Here is a 16923-nt window from a genome sequence, read left to right on the forward strand (position 1 = left end):
TTTGTTTGTTAGTCACATGAAGTGAGCCTATGTTTTGAGACAGCACAATAGTGACTCTATTATGTAGTTATTTGATGTTTTCTTTGTCGGCTCTTTCCCCTGTGGTCTTGTTTGAGAATATGAAATGTGATCTTTTTCAATAGGAGCTGTGTTGTGTGTTTGACAGATGTTACAGATCTGTGGATCGGGCAGAGCGCCATCGTTACTTTAATGAGAGCTGTGTGAGAAGCTGTGTAGTGAATGGAAAGAGCTCCAGCTGAAACCGCACTGGAGAATCGGGGTACATCGATGGGTACATACATTTTTGATGAGTTGGAGGAACAAATTTATCTGTCCGGAACTGGCTTGTGTGTTCATTCACTAACTGCTCTTCTTAGAGTTGTGGGTTTGTGGCTTTTTCTCAGATTAGGGCTCTGTGTGTGAGGGCTAGCCTCATGTCCCTTTATGTGTCTGCTTGTGGGCAGCACTGCTAAATGGGCACATCACTGATGTTATTTGCTCGGATCAGCAGGAAGCTGTAATTACCAGCAGGCCATGCAGAATCTTCCACACTCTATTGGCATTGGTTCAGAGAAGAAGCCGTTCATTCTGCTGATTTGATCCTGACTCGTCTGTTTGCCTGATGTCAGAGAACTACACGGACACTCTCACTCACGGGCTGTCTGTGTTTTCTCAACACAAGGAAGAGGAAGACAGATTAAAATCGCTTTCACCTAGCAACGCTGCCTCCCTTCCTATTGTGTTTTGGTTATCGGAGTTTCTCGCTTGGAAAAGAATGTTTTGCGTGGATCGCAGACATGTTTATATCCTACTTCACTTAAAGTGTGTGTTATCTCGTAACGTTCCATTGTTTCATGCTAAATGAGTAATGTGAACCCAAATGGCCCTTTGCATTCTTTCTTTACATCTATTGTGAGCCCATGCTAAGCCTTATACCAGTCCATCCGCTCCCAGCCCGCAGAGTAAACAAATTATTTTGCCTCATGTTGAGCTTTTAATGTGTTGTTTTTCTTTAATCAAGCAGTGGGGGTTGTAGTCACACCTTTTTATTGCTTTGGATTACATTTTATAGGGATTTTTATTAATCAGTCATGCAGAATAATAAAACCAACTGCACAGTATTGCAGAGTTTCATGCTTACCCCCACATGGATCATCTGTGGGTGTCTCTTACTCTCTGGCACTGGGATGTTTGCTAATAATTCGAATGATCAGTCAGCTTGGAAGTTTGGAGATCTGGTAAACACCCTTTGCTCTTGGTAGAGTTTCTCAGCAGTTTGTGCAGCATGGTTATAACAGAGCTGGGAGAGACCACTGCTTTTGGGGAGTGCACCTGTCAAAGTAACATCCATATAAATCCCAAGGTTTCCCAGCTGAAAACTGAATTTAAGCTAGATGCTCAGTATTCCTCAGTTGACCTGTCAGTCGTGTTAATGTAGCTCCCTGGTATATAAAGCATATGATCTTTCTTTTTTTTAAAAGCTAAGTAGTAATGAATATAGGATTTAGTTGCAGTCCTTGTACTTTGAGTATATTTGATTGCAAAATATTCTATAATTTAAACTGTGAAAGGAAGACTTTTTAAACGGGAAGCATGACTTGTAAATACCTCTAACAGAATATTTTTACTGTGTGGTAGTTCTTTTTTTTCCGACCATATCTCTGAGGCACAATAACCTGTGGTCATCTTATGAAGCCTTTAGTCCAGTTGGTCAAGCTGTAATTGCTTTTTTGCATTTCATTTCAATTTATTTGTGTTTTTTCTGCCTTGGGTGTTTGGCCAACACCAGAAATCCACCATCTATCTTACTTACTGTTTTCCGAGGCTGATTCAAGGTTTGTTTGGGGTTGTTTCAGTGTTGGAGGGTGTATTTTAGGAGCAGTGTGCCTGGTGTGTTTACATCACGGTTGCAGCAATGGCGATTTGCTAAACTGAAGCCAGGTGGCTACCATTAAACAAAGTCGTAAACACACAACACTAAGACTTTGCAACACATTTTATTCATTCCCTCGCAGTTAAAGCAGGCTAGCCAATAACCAACTCCTTTCACTCACCGTCTCCCTTCCCCTCGTCCTCTCCCTCTCTTTTGCTCACAGACTGATTAACAAGATCAAGCCTGGTGTTGTCAAGAGGGTTAACAGACTGCCTACTCCTATTGCTGGACTGGTAAGTTTTTTCTCCTTATTGTTTAGTCTCAATCTTATTGTGTTTAAAAGCTGTACTCAGACATATCCTTTAAATACAATAACAGCTCATCTTTATTTTGATCATAGTTTTGTCTCTCTTTATTGCATTTTCTTTTTTTTGGGGGGGGGGGGGGGTAATTTCTATTGTAGAGATAGTAGTGGGTGTCTTAGATGGGGTGGAGCAGTGTGAGGTGTAGCAGGCAGCAGCAGAGTGTTTGTTCAGTGACTTGTCACTCCACGTATCCTTCCACGCTATTAAGTTCAATGAACGTGAAGCTGGTTGAAATGCCGCCGGTTCATTTGGTTGCATCATAAATACGGGGACGGCCGTGCTGAAGGCTGTGTTCAATCAAAACCATTACAGACAAAAGGTCTTTGTGTTGGCTTGATGATTACAGTTTTGATTGAGTGATAGAATGTTAGAACGGGCCAGATTTGGGGTTTAAAACCAAGCGGCAACCTGCAGAGCAGAAAGACTGAACGCTGAAGTTCAAGAAGCTGTAGTTCCTTTAACGGCCATGTGACTCTGGCTCCAAGAATCAGTCAATCCCCACAAACCTTAAAGTTGCAACAGAAATAAACATGTCTTTAGAGTGGTACAAAAACATCTGTTGTCTCTATGGCTAATTTCGTCCCTCGTGACGACACGACAGAGGATACATTTTTAGAAAACTCATCTGTTTCAGTTGCATTAAGATGTAAATTCAATCTTTGCATCAAATTTAGTATTACAGAGAAATATGGACGTCCCTTAAAAACCAAATTGACATTAGCATTAAGTATTGGCGTTTTGTCCAGATATACCTGCACTACAAAGTAGGATTTGGGCTTATCCAGGTAATTTCAAGGTTCAAAATAGATTGTTAGTAGAATGAAGATGACTGACCTCTTACTGGTGTGCACCAACATTGCAAGTTATCCTTCGGGCCTTACCTGCTCTGCAGCAGGTTATGTTCGAGATCAGAGATCAGCAGGTATAAAATCTCCACCTACTGACCAAAATGACGTCACCATTCCTGGAAGAAAGCTCGGAAAGAAGTGTGATCACTTAGCTTCATTGCTGATGTTACGGTAAGTGAAGCCAGATCATGGAAAGATATCCTGAGTTTGTTTAACTTGCTTTGTAGTACAGGGCCCAGGTCCATTTTCAAAGACAAAAATAGTAAGCCAGTGGCTTGTGTCTTTGGTTATACCAATCTTTGGTACAGTCAACAGTGTTGGGGAGGTTACTTTTAAAATGTATTCCATTACAGAATACAGAATACATGCCCCATGTATTCTGTATTCTGTATTCTGTAACGTATTCCGTTACGTTACTCAATGAGAGTAACGTATTCTGAATACTTTGGATTACTTAATATATTATCATGCTGTTTACAACTACATGAATGTACTATTGCTGTGATTTATTACTGTTACTGAAGGTCCGCGGCTCCGAACCGTAGTAAAGGGACCTCTGGCTAATACGGCGGGTTCTGTGTCGGGCTCGTAGCCGAAAACTAGCTTTACTTTGTTGTCTGGGTCAACTTTGCTAGCGAGAGACAGAGAGAGGCGTTGAAAGGCTGCTCCAACGGAACTTATTGTTTTTGGAGGAAAACACGAACACGGTGTACAGTCGAGTCTTAATAGCTTACTTACAACTGGGCTCGTCAGGCACTCTTCTTGGCTGCAGTGGTTATTATTATATTTACATGCTTCCAGCTCCCGTTTTTGCTCGATGACAGCTCGTACTTTTCCATGGGCTCACAATAGACACATAACGTGTATGGCAGTCCATTCTCCCTGCAGCACGGACTACACTGCCCATGATGCTACATTCTTTAGAGCTATACCTGTAGCATTCTGCCTATTAGCTTAGCACAACAACAACAAAAAGGCCTCTCTCACCCAGGAAACACGCAGAGAGAGAGCGTCACCCTGTAACCATGGCAACCGTAACGCTGCCACCTGGAACAACAGAACGTAGCTGTCAAACAAAACCCAAACAGTCCTGACCCGCCACAATATGAAACAGGAAAGTACCGCCGTGTAATCCATTTATTTCAACAAAGTAACTGTATTCTAAATACCACCTTTTTAAACGGTAACTGTAACGGAATACAGTTACTCATATTTTGTATTTTAAATACGTAACGGCGGTACATGTATTCCGTTACTCCCCAACACTGACAGTCAATGCTAAATACCTGTTTTTGAATCAGTCGGCCTGGTACTGTTGTCACATTTCAGATCTTTTGGGCCTGGCCGGTTTAGCTAACATGGATGTTTTGGGAGTGTCTGCAAACAACTTCTAGGGTAGGTTTAAAAACCTACCTTAAACCCATCCCTCAGCATCTCTCTGTTGTGGGAGTAATTGGGACCAGCTGTCTAGTGGAATTATAGAGAATCCCAACCCTAGCCGAAGCAGAGTCAGTTCATGTGTGTCTATGGGCTCTGCTGACAAGACAGTGACAAGTTAGCAGTGAAATAAGCAGTCTGTAAACAACAAACATGCGCCATCATATAGGCATTTTGACGTAAATCAAATTTCCTGCCAGTTTGTTTTGGACTACTACTGACAGACCTGGCCGGGCACCTGCTGAGGTAATAAGTTTCTCCTCCATCTGAAGCATTTGTGTGGTATTTCCGAGACCTGGACATAAACCTGAAACCACCTGATCATAAATTCTCCCGCAAATGTGAAGGCTTCTGGTTGGCTCGAGGCTATCAGTGACTGCCAACCACATGGAGAAAAGTGGAAAGTTCTCCAGACGAACATTACTCAGTCTCACTGATGCGAGAATATATTTCCTCTCCGACTACTCTCACTTTTTCCCCGTATCTCTCGTCTCTTTAAATAGCAATAAGTGTGGTCTTTGGTGGTGTTGTTGTTGTTGGTGGTGGTGGAGGGGGGTTGTTTTTTAGTTGGAAGTTTGCTATTTTCTGAACATTTCTATGTTTGCCCATTCGTCTTCTGTTACACAGATTATTACGTAGGGTTTGCCTTAATGCTGGTCTTCTGTCTCAACTTAGAAATATAGATGTGGAAGAAAAGCCAGAAGCAGTGGACAAAGAGCAAGAGTAACACTGTTTTTCTTTTTTTTTTTAGATACAGTATGATTTGAATCATTTTGTTCCTTGCAAACGTGCCTCATTACCACTCAAATATGAGTATTTTCAACTTTTAGACTTATAAGTGGGGTTTGAGATTTGCTATCTGTGGGATTGTCAGTACTCTAAATCAACACCAGCCTCAAGTTTGGGCAGAGCAAAAAAGACCAAAGAAGGAACGAAGGAGAGAGAAAAAAACAGTAAATCTCCAGTTTTGCAGAATATTTAGCAACATTGGCTCCAGTCTCTGGCCTATTCTTTGCTTTCACTTGTGTCCAGGGGAATGTTTCTCATGTCAGCAAACTCCTCTGACTGTTGCTGAGTGAGATGTGGGTTTGGGCCATGGAAGCCCGGTTCAAGCCTGGTTCTGCTTTTACCAGTGCTTAGCAGGAAGGCGGCAGTTGTGTGGTTGGGCAGCGAACTGCACGAATGTGGGCCTGGATCTGAGGCCCACTGGGGCAAAGCCAGAAGGAGGGAGTTAAGGATGACTCCATCTGCCCACTAAAGTGCAGACCATAAATACACCGTAATTGGCATATCAGTGGCTGCTCCAGCACACACCAACTCCTTGGTGAGTTGAGGTAGTTGGGGGAGGATGGAGAGGATAAACAGTTTCAGTGGCCTTTAGGGTGTCTTTACTCATCTAAATGTGTAATTGTCTGTGCAATGAATGGTATTTGACCATGTTTTGTTAGTGTATTTGCGTTGTATGCGTGCATGTTATGACTGGATCCGACTTTTGAGACGTGTGGGTCCTTTATTGAGCCCGTTTGAGGAGAGACGGTATTTCAAGTATTCAATCTCCTCTTGGTTTATTGTCACAGGTTTTGAAACTGTGTAGCCTGATATTTTAATCATAACTTTCCTTGTTCTTTAAAGCACTGGAAGGGGTCAGTTGAGGGGAATTATTGTAGACAAAGAGAGCAGTGAAAGAAATGGTGTGGCCATAATGTGACCAGAAGGGATGAAGAATCCTTTTATACCATATCAAACACCCAGGGAGTCAAAGCTTTCCGTTTCTTGGAGCGAAGTGCTTAAATAAGGATCCTCGAGTTTGCATGAGAGGATTAGAGGCTGCTGGATGGGTACAGCATATTTAGCAGGATTATATGCAGGCACAAGTCAGCATAAAATTCCTTCAACATCATTATCTCTGCATGTTCTAGGACTGATCTATCGGGGGGGGGGCTTTTAGTTTGTTCATAATGTTCTTTGTAGTTAATTAACATACCAAAAGATATAGAACTAGAATTTTATTTGCCTTAATCCCATTTTCTGGGATTGAGTGGAATATATGTTATGAGACTATCTGCACGTTAACAGTTTAGCATATAAAGTACTGAATAACATTACCAGTTAACTTATTATAACAAATATAGTCACTATTTAGATAATGCACACAGATTACAAACTCAGTTCCTTCCATAGTTAGTTTTGGATGCCACTTTAGTTAATTAAGGTTAAGTAAAGGGATCCTGCTAACAGACTCAGTTATATGCTGATTAATTTCTCTAAAGAGATTTTACATATGAATATGTTCATAAATGCAACAAAATTGTTGTTTGCACAAACACTCTGGTTTCCATCTGTAGTCTGTTCGTGGGCTTAGTTTTATTGTCCAGTCACTTTTTAGGAGGCTTTGGATGGGCTGATGGGTTACCAGGTTGTATGATGAATAAAGTTGTGTTTCATAATTCATGCCACTGCAGATATTTGCCATGATACTTCTAAACCGAATTAGACATTTTCCAGGGAAACAAATAAAATATTAACAATTCCTCACTTCACTGTTGAAAACATGATCTGGGCTGTGTTACACTTCCTTTAAACCATATTTATTGTCTCGTCTTTAAACATAATTTGTAATGCAAGTCTAAAATTCCAATCTAACATTCAGAGTGCCTGTTCTTGAAAGCTGTCTTGTTGTTTGCCTCACCCTAGTGAGTATGCTTTGTTTTTTCTGAAAGGTACATGTTGTACCAATCAGTAACACAAAATGACATGACATTCAACAAGGCCTGTGCATTTTTTTTTCTCAAAACAGACATTGCTGCAGAGTTTTCAAAAAATAGTTTTTGGCCCTATGAGTGGTCCAAGGCAAGCGCCATCTGATTGCATTATATTCAACAGAAAGACGACATCACAATAGCTTAAATCTCAAGTAGTGATCAACTCACACTTAATCAATGTAGATGGAAGATAAAAAGCACCAAAGGCCCTATCTGTCCCTTTAAGCAGCCAGAATCAGTGTTATCACCTGAGTTACTCAGTCGTATTTGTCACGATATCTCAGTCTGGGAGATTGTGCTATTCTGTACCTCTTGCATACAGTAGGTGAAGTGCTGATGTATGACTTGTAATGGTTGTAGCCTATAAAGCCCATCAAAGTACTGCAGAGGGACAGGCAAAACTGTTAGCTCACATCCACTGGGAGGCGAACTCTCTTCCTCCATTTGCTAATAAGCATGTTTGCCATTTAAATATAGAACTAGCTACCCCTTAATTATTTCAGCCCATGTTGAAACCATGTATGATTACATGAAAGCCCTCATAAGCAGTGCTGTCCCAATGGGAAGTGCAGCCTTACAAACAGGACAGTTGGGATTACAACTGGAAAAGTCACGAGACCGGAAAAGAATGGTGCTTTTGTGGTTGATTTGCTTGTAATGTCTGAGTTGTGTGTATATGTTTGGAGCAAAATGTATTTTTGCTTTCCTGCATCATGCTCACACACCTGTCCAAATCGTGTACGTACACGCAAACCGTAAAGTGATTGACACAATGTACGGGGGAAACAAAAAAAAAAAGCAGTCCTTCCACTCCCATGTCCTCTGAAGAATCGCTTCAGGGAAATATTTATCCGTTTCTGTCACCCGACTTAACGTTTCATAGCAACCTAATGTCTCAAAAATACACCACCACCCCACAGATTCCACAGGTATTCTCGAATAAAGGGCTTGGCACAGAGGGGAGGGTACAGTTTCAGGGTGTGAGAAAAGAGTGCAACAGGCAGCGTGCTGCCGCGTGCGTCACTTTTGCTCTCCAGCTCCTAGCTGGGTGGGACTTGTGCAAACCTCTGATGTCATTCTTCCTGGTTTGGCTGTTTTCCCTATCCTAACGCAACCCACAGGTGGCTCTGCTGCTGTCACTCAGCTCTTGTCAGGCAGCCTCCTCCCCCCACCCACTGCATGTGTGTTTGTGTCCTGCCATGGGTCACTTCTTATTTGCTACGCACATGCTCCTCCCAATCCACTTCTGCTCTGTGACATGAACTTTGGAAGCAATCACTTGTAGGTTGTGTCCCTGCCACTGAATTCCTGAGTGATTATTCTTTGCCTCTAAAGGTGGACAGACCTCATCCCTGCTTTGTTCTTTACCCAGGACAACCTTAATGTCTTCCTCAAGGCCTGCGGGAAGCTTGGACTAAAGGAAGCGCAGCTCTTTCACCCCGGAGATCTTCAAGACTTGTCCTCAAGAGTCACAGTCAAGTAAGTTTTAAGCTTTCAGAGTATTGGCACAAACACTTTGATGCCTGTACTCATCATTCACAGACCTGTGACGCAATCATGCAAGAGACAAAAGCTGAGACCCACTCGTGTTTTTGCTTCTTCCTTGATTGAATCAACTTAATCTCCCACAGAGAGGCTGAATGATTAATTGTAGCTTTCACAGACACTGTAAGGGACATGGGTTCTCATGTAAGCCACGATTCAAGCTGCTGTTAAAAAAAGGTCAACTCTATTTTCAGTACATATTTTCTCCTGCTGTTATACGCCTACTGAGGTACATGAGTTTCTTTAAAGTGTGGGAGATCCAACGGTTGATTAAAAAAAAAAAACAGTAGTAAGAATCTGTAATCTGATTGTAAAGTATCAGATCAAATTAATTTCCATTCAATACAAATGTCATGATTCCGGTTGCAAAATCCTAGTCGTGACAGTAACTGAGCACTTACTGGTGCAGGGTATAGATTTAAAAGACTCATCATTGCGATTGTTAATTAAAGAGAAGCCTTGCGCATTATCAGTACCCCGCTGCTGTGTTTATTAGCTTTTTCGGTTTCACACAGTTGCTTTTGTGTCTGTTGAATGCCCCGCCAGAGAAGCGTGCGGTATGTTGAACAACCTGTTCATCTTTCGCACAGGTGTGCCTTCAGGGGGAAGCGAGGCAGGGCTCGGCGTACTGACCATCCTCTGTGGCACCCTCTCTGTGCTGCGCAAGCATTTAAAAAAGTGCTTTAACAGCAATACCTGCAGGTCGTTAAGCTTGAAGCAGATAAGCCCTTATTAGCAAATACATCACTTTGGGTGACAAAATAATCCATGGTGAAGGTGTAAAAATGCAGCATGTATATTCAGAGGGGCTTCACTTCTTTGTGTTTCACTTAATGTAAACACAAAGCAGCCCTTAATTTGGGGTGTTCCTTCGAGATGTTGCTACCACCTCTAAGAGCATTTTTCCCATAATTCACCTAAGCGGTTTTTCGCCACCGTTGACAGCTATTGTCGAAACCACGTAAATCAAAAAGGCATACACGCAGACAGGTGTACTGTAAAGTGGTATATGGGCTTTAAACAAACAAATCTGCCTACCTTTTATGAAGACACACCCTCACCTCTACACCAGAGAACAAGCTGCCTTAAGATATCTTTGCCTGTCACTCTCATAAAGATAATTCTGTGATACGTCTTACGCCATGCTCTCAGTCACTTCCTTCATTACATAACTTTTTCCCTTGATGCTGGTGGTAAATTTCGTGCGACAGTAACAAGCTGGAGAAACGATACTCATGCAGCGATAGCTGACTAAAAGTCACTCTAGCATATTAGCAGCTGACTCTGTCACGCAGACATATAAAAAAACGTATACTTCTTAGAGTATACTTGAGCTCAGCTCTTTGCCGCCTTGTCCATCTGCGTGCTGGCGTTTTGGAAGACGGTTCTCGCTATCCTATTTTTAGCATCGGGGGTCACTTTGAGAAGCAGGACTGATTGGAATGGTATCAGGACACCAGTAAAGGAGCTTTTTATAGTTTGCAGCCTCCCCCTGCTTGTGGTCTTCATAGTACACCTGCGTGTGTTTGTGTTTGTATATATTCAGTTACACATTCTTGAGTGCACGAGTCATTCCTGCTCTTAAATTCAGCAGGTTTTATTTATGCCTAGTATTCTTTTTATGCAAGAAGGAATACAATTTGGCCTGCTGGGTAAAAATTTGTGTTTCGCTTGCAGCATTTCTGACTTACAAAGAGAGAGAGCGCACCGGGAGTAACATGAGGATATCTTCCCAAACAAGGCTGCATACAAGCAGCCAATGGCTTTATGGTGCTGGTGCTTATCAGAGGCTAGGCAAATGAGGCACTGAGAGCTCACACACACAAAGAGAGAGGGAGAGAAAGTTGTCTCTATCAGCTGTCTTTACCCCTGGTGTTTGTCCAACCTCCACTCCCTTAAACCCAGTCTGACAGGTGCTTCACTCAGCTTCACTGTTTTTTGCTGTTCAGCAGCAATTAGGTTGTTATTCTGTCTCTTGTTTGCTGTGTGTTGCTTTCACTTGCCGATAAACCGGACGTTTATTTTTTAAATTTTTTTGCCATTTAGATTTAAACTTTCAAATTTTGCATTAGTTACCTGAAATGTTTTGAAGCAGAAAGATGAAGCAGAATGAACTGACTGATATATAAAATGAAACTGAAATGACAAATCGAGTTTTCTATTTGTTAGCAGACAAAGAAATTCTCTGCAACGTGTTTTTGGTGATCAGTCGTCTAGGCTGAAATGTCCTCTGCATCCAGTTTGACAAATAGATGTAAGGTGCTTAAAATACAGTTATTAACAAGGCACAGTGACAGTTTGCATGACGCCGCACACAAGGAAGGCTTTATTTAATTTGTGCCCGCCCGCATTACGATCACCATAAAAGCGTATTGGATGTTTGGCCTGACCTTTGAGCTTTGCAATTGTAGTACTGGTTCTAGCACGTTCAGTGCTGTATTGCATTGTGTTATGAAACCTTTTCTATGATAATGACCTTTATCAGTCACAAACACAATGTCAAAAAATGTTAATAGGCATCACAAACTGTTGTGATAGAGATACTGAAAGATAAGAGGGGACAGTGTCCTGCCTCGTATGGTCCACGTGTTAAACCGAAGCCAAGTTACTGTTTCTTAAGCACGTAGTACCAGACTGAATCTGATTCACGATCGCAAACTGTGATTCACATCTATTTATGACCAGCTATCAACTGTCCACAGGATGAGGCTGAGGATTAATCATTCCCTCCAAAAGCGCACTATTCAAAATTAGCTACATCCTGTGGGCTATTAGATCCGATATAGAAATTCAGCAGCGTTGCTACGACGCGGTTGTGTACATGTCCCAAACATAACCAGCAGAAAATAACTTGCTTCAAATATTTAAGCTTGGCTTAGAGGGGTTTTTTTTCACTCAAAAGTTAGGATTTTTTAAAATAAGAAAAAAGTTGTTTGTGGATTTTTGTTTAAATTGAACTTAAAATGAAAATTTATTAAAATCCGTTTTATAAAGCCCCAAGGATTTAGAGATTGTTCAATGAGTTTCAGCCCGTCGATAAACTATAATTTTATGATGATGCCTTTGCTAGCCTACATGTATTTAAGTGCTTTCTGAATGCACAACGTTTATAGTGGAATTTGCAAATTGCTCTCGCTGTTGTGATCGCTTTGCTCTGTGACTTCCAGTAACTGACAGAACAAGTCCCCCACAGAGAGGGGTCCAAAGTCTCATTTGTTTTCCACTGTTTGATTAAGCAAATTATTGACTGCTCTGCCACCCAAAAAAAGAGAGAAAAGAACTGCACAAGATTGACAGGTGCATTGTCCTCTGAGGAATGTTAATAGCTTCTTCTAAATAATCGATAAGCATTGTGAGCTCTGTGTGTATTTTCTTATGCAATGGCATAAGAAACCACATATTTGAAGTGCCTTAAGGAAAGTGTTGTTTCCCAGAGAAATGTGTACAGATTACATGGCTTGTTATCAGAATTTCTTCACCACCAGTGTGTATTGTACCCCATTCTGTGTGTACTGTGGTAGTACTTTGAAGCTCACTGTGAAAATCTGAATGTTTGGAACTCGGGGCAAAGGAGTCAGACGCAGTGCCCTGTGTGTTGTTGTTTCGGGTGTGGTTCAGCGAGCTGGAACTGCACCTTCTGGTTCCATAGTATAATATATGGCAATGCCATCACTGTTTGTCACAGCGTTGCGTGAACCGTGGGCAGATTGGGAAACCAAACGAGGGATGATGCTGAGAGGCCAATAAAGTTTCTACACCACTGACACAGCCCTGGCTGTAAAAGGGCAACACAAGGGTTATATTTGTGCCCTGTAGTTAACTTGGAGAGAGAAATACCAGCCTCACCCTGTTTCCTTGCTCACAAAGGCTGCAGTGTGCCTGATAAGTACGACACAATGATGTCTGACACTGTTTCACCCACAGCTGATTCCTCTATTTTAACTCTCCTTGTGTCTGTCTTTTTTTCTTTTTTGGGGGGTTACTGCTGGGGATTGTCTGGGTCTGTATTTAAATCTCAAAGAACATAGATGAATGCTGTTACATGTGAATTTATGGATTGCAGCTGAGCAAGTAATCTTCATTGCAGGTATGCTCTCTGATTGCGCTTTCACACCCACTAATTTAGCTTTGGTGTTTGGTTTGAGAGAGAGGTCGAGCTGGTTTGATGTCGTTATTGGCTGTAAACAGACTGATACTAGAGCCAGATACAGGTTGGAATACATTTATCTGTAGATTTTATTATTATCTACTTAGTCTATCTTTCTGCCTCTGTTACAACACAGGGAAGTGATTGAATTAGAAAGATAATTTCCTTTGCTCTCTCTTAGGAAGTTATTTGTGTAACATTTGAATATTTGTTTGTGTTTCTTCAGTTTATCTGACTTCTTTCTGCCCTTTTGTCTCCTTTTTCTTGCTGTTTTCTCAATTTTGACAGCACTTACTATTTGACTCATTTAGGTCAAATTAAAGTAGCTGATAGTAATAGCTGAAACTGTGCCATGTAAATAAAAACATGTCTTGTTGGGGAAAAACTAATTTTGATTTGGTTGTAGAGGTAGAGGCTTGTGTTTATCTTTCCCATGGCTGTGTAGTAGACGTTGCTGACTTGCCTACGTGTTGTCTTGGGTACTTGTGTGTGGCGCAAGTTTAAAGAACGCCGCCTGAAGTCATGAGGGATTGGTCGTTACGTGTTCTTTGCCTTGGCCGAAAGTGTGGTGGTGCGAAAGTCTGTGTAAACATGTAGCAAATAACACTTGTGAATGATAAGACTGTCCTATAATTTTGTCAAGCTTGATGGTTTCCTGTCAGAGCTTTGTTTGCTCACTGTATAGCATGTATATTTTTTTCATAGGACCATAAACCAATCCTATATGACTTCCTGAACAACCTCTTTTTACCTCTTTTGACACACAAGAAGACATGTGCATATATTTTAGCAGCCACGATACACATAAAAAAGAAGCATAAAACACAAATGTTTGGGGTTTTTTCCCCCTTGAAACCTAATAAATCACAATAAACGGATTATACTACTTTAGAGTACCTTTTTCCTAGCTTGTACTTTCTGTGTAGAACTGGTGTGCATCAGACTCCAGCAGTGTCCGTGCTCAATCATATGAGTATTCAGCTGATTCTAACAAGCTACAGCAAAATCCCGAGGCTCCAGAGAACTAGAAATAGCCCCATTTTATCTTCTCTGCTCGTGTATAAATGGGCATTACGAGAAATGCTGGTAGTTTTGGTATACAACGCCCACTTTTTTGGACCTGGCTGCCGCTGCTATAATCTTAGACTTTGTGCCCATGTTCCAAGCCACACAAGGGCATTTTTTTATCCATCTCTTTTACTGGGGCCATAAATATTTCTCAGTCTTCCAAACTGGTAAATGTCCATTTCAGTTTGCAGTGTTGGCAAATCAGCATTTTGGAAACCCCTGGTGTGAGATGACGCATGCTAGTGGGAAAGTTGATCAGCTTCCCATCCAGCTGTTTGTGGTGAAAGAAGTGTTAGAACCTTTAGATAGGTAAAAGTACCGGCGGCAGTGGAAAAATACTCGAGCAGAAGTACAGAAGCATTGTCAGCAACATACTGTTTATCATAATAAATACAGAGTTTTACACCATATGCCATTCCTGGCATAAACTAGGGAGTGTGAGGCGTATACCAGCTTGTGACTTCAGGAGGCTTTTTCCTCCTAGTCTTGCTCATATGCATGTAAGGCAAGTGGGTTAACTACTGCACTAGCCACAAGCTACAACTGAAGAAGGTAAAGTACGTCATCTACTAATCAGATCATCAGTGGTTTAATTGCTGACACGTGGGAACACTGAACTGATCCCTATCCATAAACTGGAGTGTGAGTGGGTGCATGAATGTTAGACAAAGTGCATAAAGGGGATTTTTTTTTTTGCTTGCTCATAGGCATCGTGTGATTGTGAGAGTTTCTTTCTAATATTATAGAGTCTAACATTATAGTCTTTACCTTACAATATAAAGGGCTTTGAGGCGACTATTGATGAGAATTGGTGCTATATAAGTAAAACTGAATTGAAAGGAATTAAATAGCTGTTAAATAAAAAGGTGTTTGTAGAGCAGAAGCGGAGCTACTTCTTCCACATGCAGTGTGGTACTATAGTTCATGGGTCTCTTTCAGAGGAAGAAATTGAAAGTTTATGATGATGAACTTGACAGAAAGTGGGGTTTTTTTTAGTAATTTCATAAGTTACTGGGTATTTACTCTTGAACAGTTCATTCAATATATCTGATTCCATGAAAAGGGGGAGGTCACTCAGATAAATATGCAATATCTGACATTGGCTTGTTTGGAAACTACCTGTTTAAGTCCTACACAGTGCTTTTGTTGTAAAAATGTTTTCAATGTAAAATCTTAAGAATAACCAAATATATTAAATACATTGACAGTATAATAATAAAAAGTACAGTATTTTCTCTCAGTATCGCTGTACTCCACAGCATTTACATGTTTATTTTTAGCTCTTATTTCTCTACTGAGCAATTCAGTTGTTCCTTTCTGTCCTTTAGCCTGAAAAATAAGGATTCAAATATCCGTCCTTGCTTTGTTTCCTTTATCTGAACCCAGCAAACCCACAGAAGCCTAAACATTTCTGGTTTTAGGTACTGATGTACAGCATCATCATTGTCTTGGCAGGTTTATTGGTTACATTGCATGCATGGCATGCATGGAAAAAGTCTCGCTGTAATCCAAGTTCTCATTGTTAGACAGAGGTGTGTTTGCCTGTGGTATTACAAAGATGCAGAAATGTGCAACGTGAACAGGAGATGTAAAGCAGACTGTAAATCTTCTCGTGAAATCATTATGGTTACTGTTGATGCATTTCTGTTTGCCAACATCTCAAGACGGACATTAAGGTCATGATAGGTGACAAGTACACAGACTACCAAGGGTAATAGGCTGCAGCTTGAGACTGTGAGTTTTGTTTGCTTTCACAGGAGCGTCCAGTTTCCTGGGAAAGTTGGCTTACTGACACAGTTTGACTCTGAATCCCCAGAAATATGAGTGAAATATTAAACAGAGCCTTGTTTGGTGATAAATTAGCAGCTGCTGGGCTTATCTTTATTCCACATCGTGACTAAGAACCCATTTGTGTCCCTAAAGTTTAACTAAATGATAGCGCAATTGCTCAAATGTTGCGATTAGCTTGAAATTAGGTGCTCAGATGTGACACGGATTGTTAAGCCTCAACATTTTTCTTCATGGCTTTTCCCCCCACAAATATGTGTTTGTTTTTCTCACCGCCTTTTGTGTGAGAGCGAGGCTGGCAATAGTCTGGATTGTGCTCTCAGTTTCCAGCTCTTTCACTACCCGACACATAAACTCAACAACGATGCTCTGTGTTTTTTTTGTTTTTTTTTTTACTTTCATCTTGTCTCATACACATGAACCTCTAAGTTCTGCTTCTGTTTTTCTCCCAGGCATCAAGAGACCAGCAGGAGGCTGAAAAATGTGAGTGATTTTTTATTTTATTTTATATATTTTATTCATTTTCATATATTTTACAACTGGCTTACAGAATCCCATAATAGTCATTATAAATATTTATTCCAATGCAAAGATAATGCCACATATAGCTTTATTGCTCATATTTTTGGAAGGTTAGACAAAGGAGGAAGAAACTGAGAGACTCGCGTGATAATGCTTCACAGATTCACAATTTGAATGTATTGATTAGACATTTAAAGTCTTAACTCCACAGATCACAAGAATGCCATAACCTCCTACACTTAACCTCCTTTAATGAGGGTCATGCGAGGAGATAGGTAAACCTCTCCTGCACCTTATTTTATTTAGGCGCAATGCCGAAAAACAGCTGCTGCAATGCATTTGCATCTACAGAATAAATTGAGGGAAAAAAATGACAAATGATCACCTCATAACTTTAAAATGTTAAATTCATTAAGAATGTATACATGTTCACTAGAGGATGTTTGCCCCTTTTTATGTAAAAAAAAAAAGTCAACACCAACAGTGATAACTTTCTGACATAAAAAGCCAAAGCGCTGACATGCCACTTTAAACAGTATCATGTGTAATGGGGTATAGCTTTGTTGGT

General features: G+C 40.8%; 1 protein-coding gene across 4 annotated transcripts in view; it reads left to right on the forward strand.

The window, feature by feature from the left end:
- Nucleotides 1-16923, forward strand: part of lmo7a (LIM domain 7a) — a 50667-nt gene that overhangs the window by 9493 nt on the left and 24251 nt on the right. For all 4 annotated transcript variants that reach the window (XM_085135680.1, XM_085135681.1, XM_085135682.1 and 1 more), the window contains exons 4-6: nt 2097-2166; nt 8658-8764; nt 16286-16316. In XM_085135680.1, coding sequence (XP_084991806.1) covers nt 2097-2166; nt 8658-8764; nt 16286-16316 — 208 coding nt within the window. The remainder of the gene's footprint in view (nt 1-2096; nt 2167-8657; nt 8765-16285; nt 16317-16923) is intronic.

The sequence above is a fragment of the Neolamprologus multifasciatus genome, chromosome 16 (assembly GCF_963576455.1).
Source record: "Neolamprologus multifasciatus chromosome 16, fNeoMul1.2, whole genome shotgun sequence".
NCBI classification, from domain to species: Eukaryota; Metazoa; Chordata; class Actinopteri; order Cichliformes; family Cichlidae; genus Neolamprologus; species Neolamprologus multifasciatus.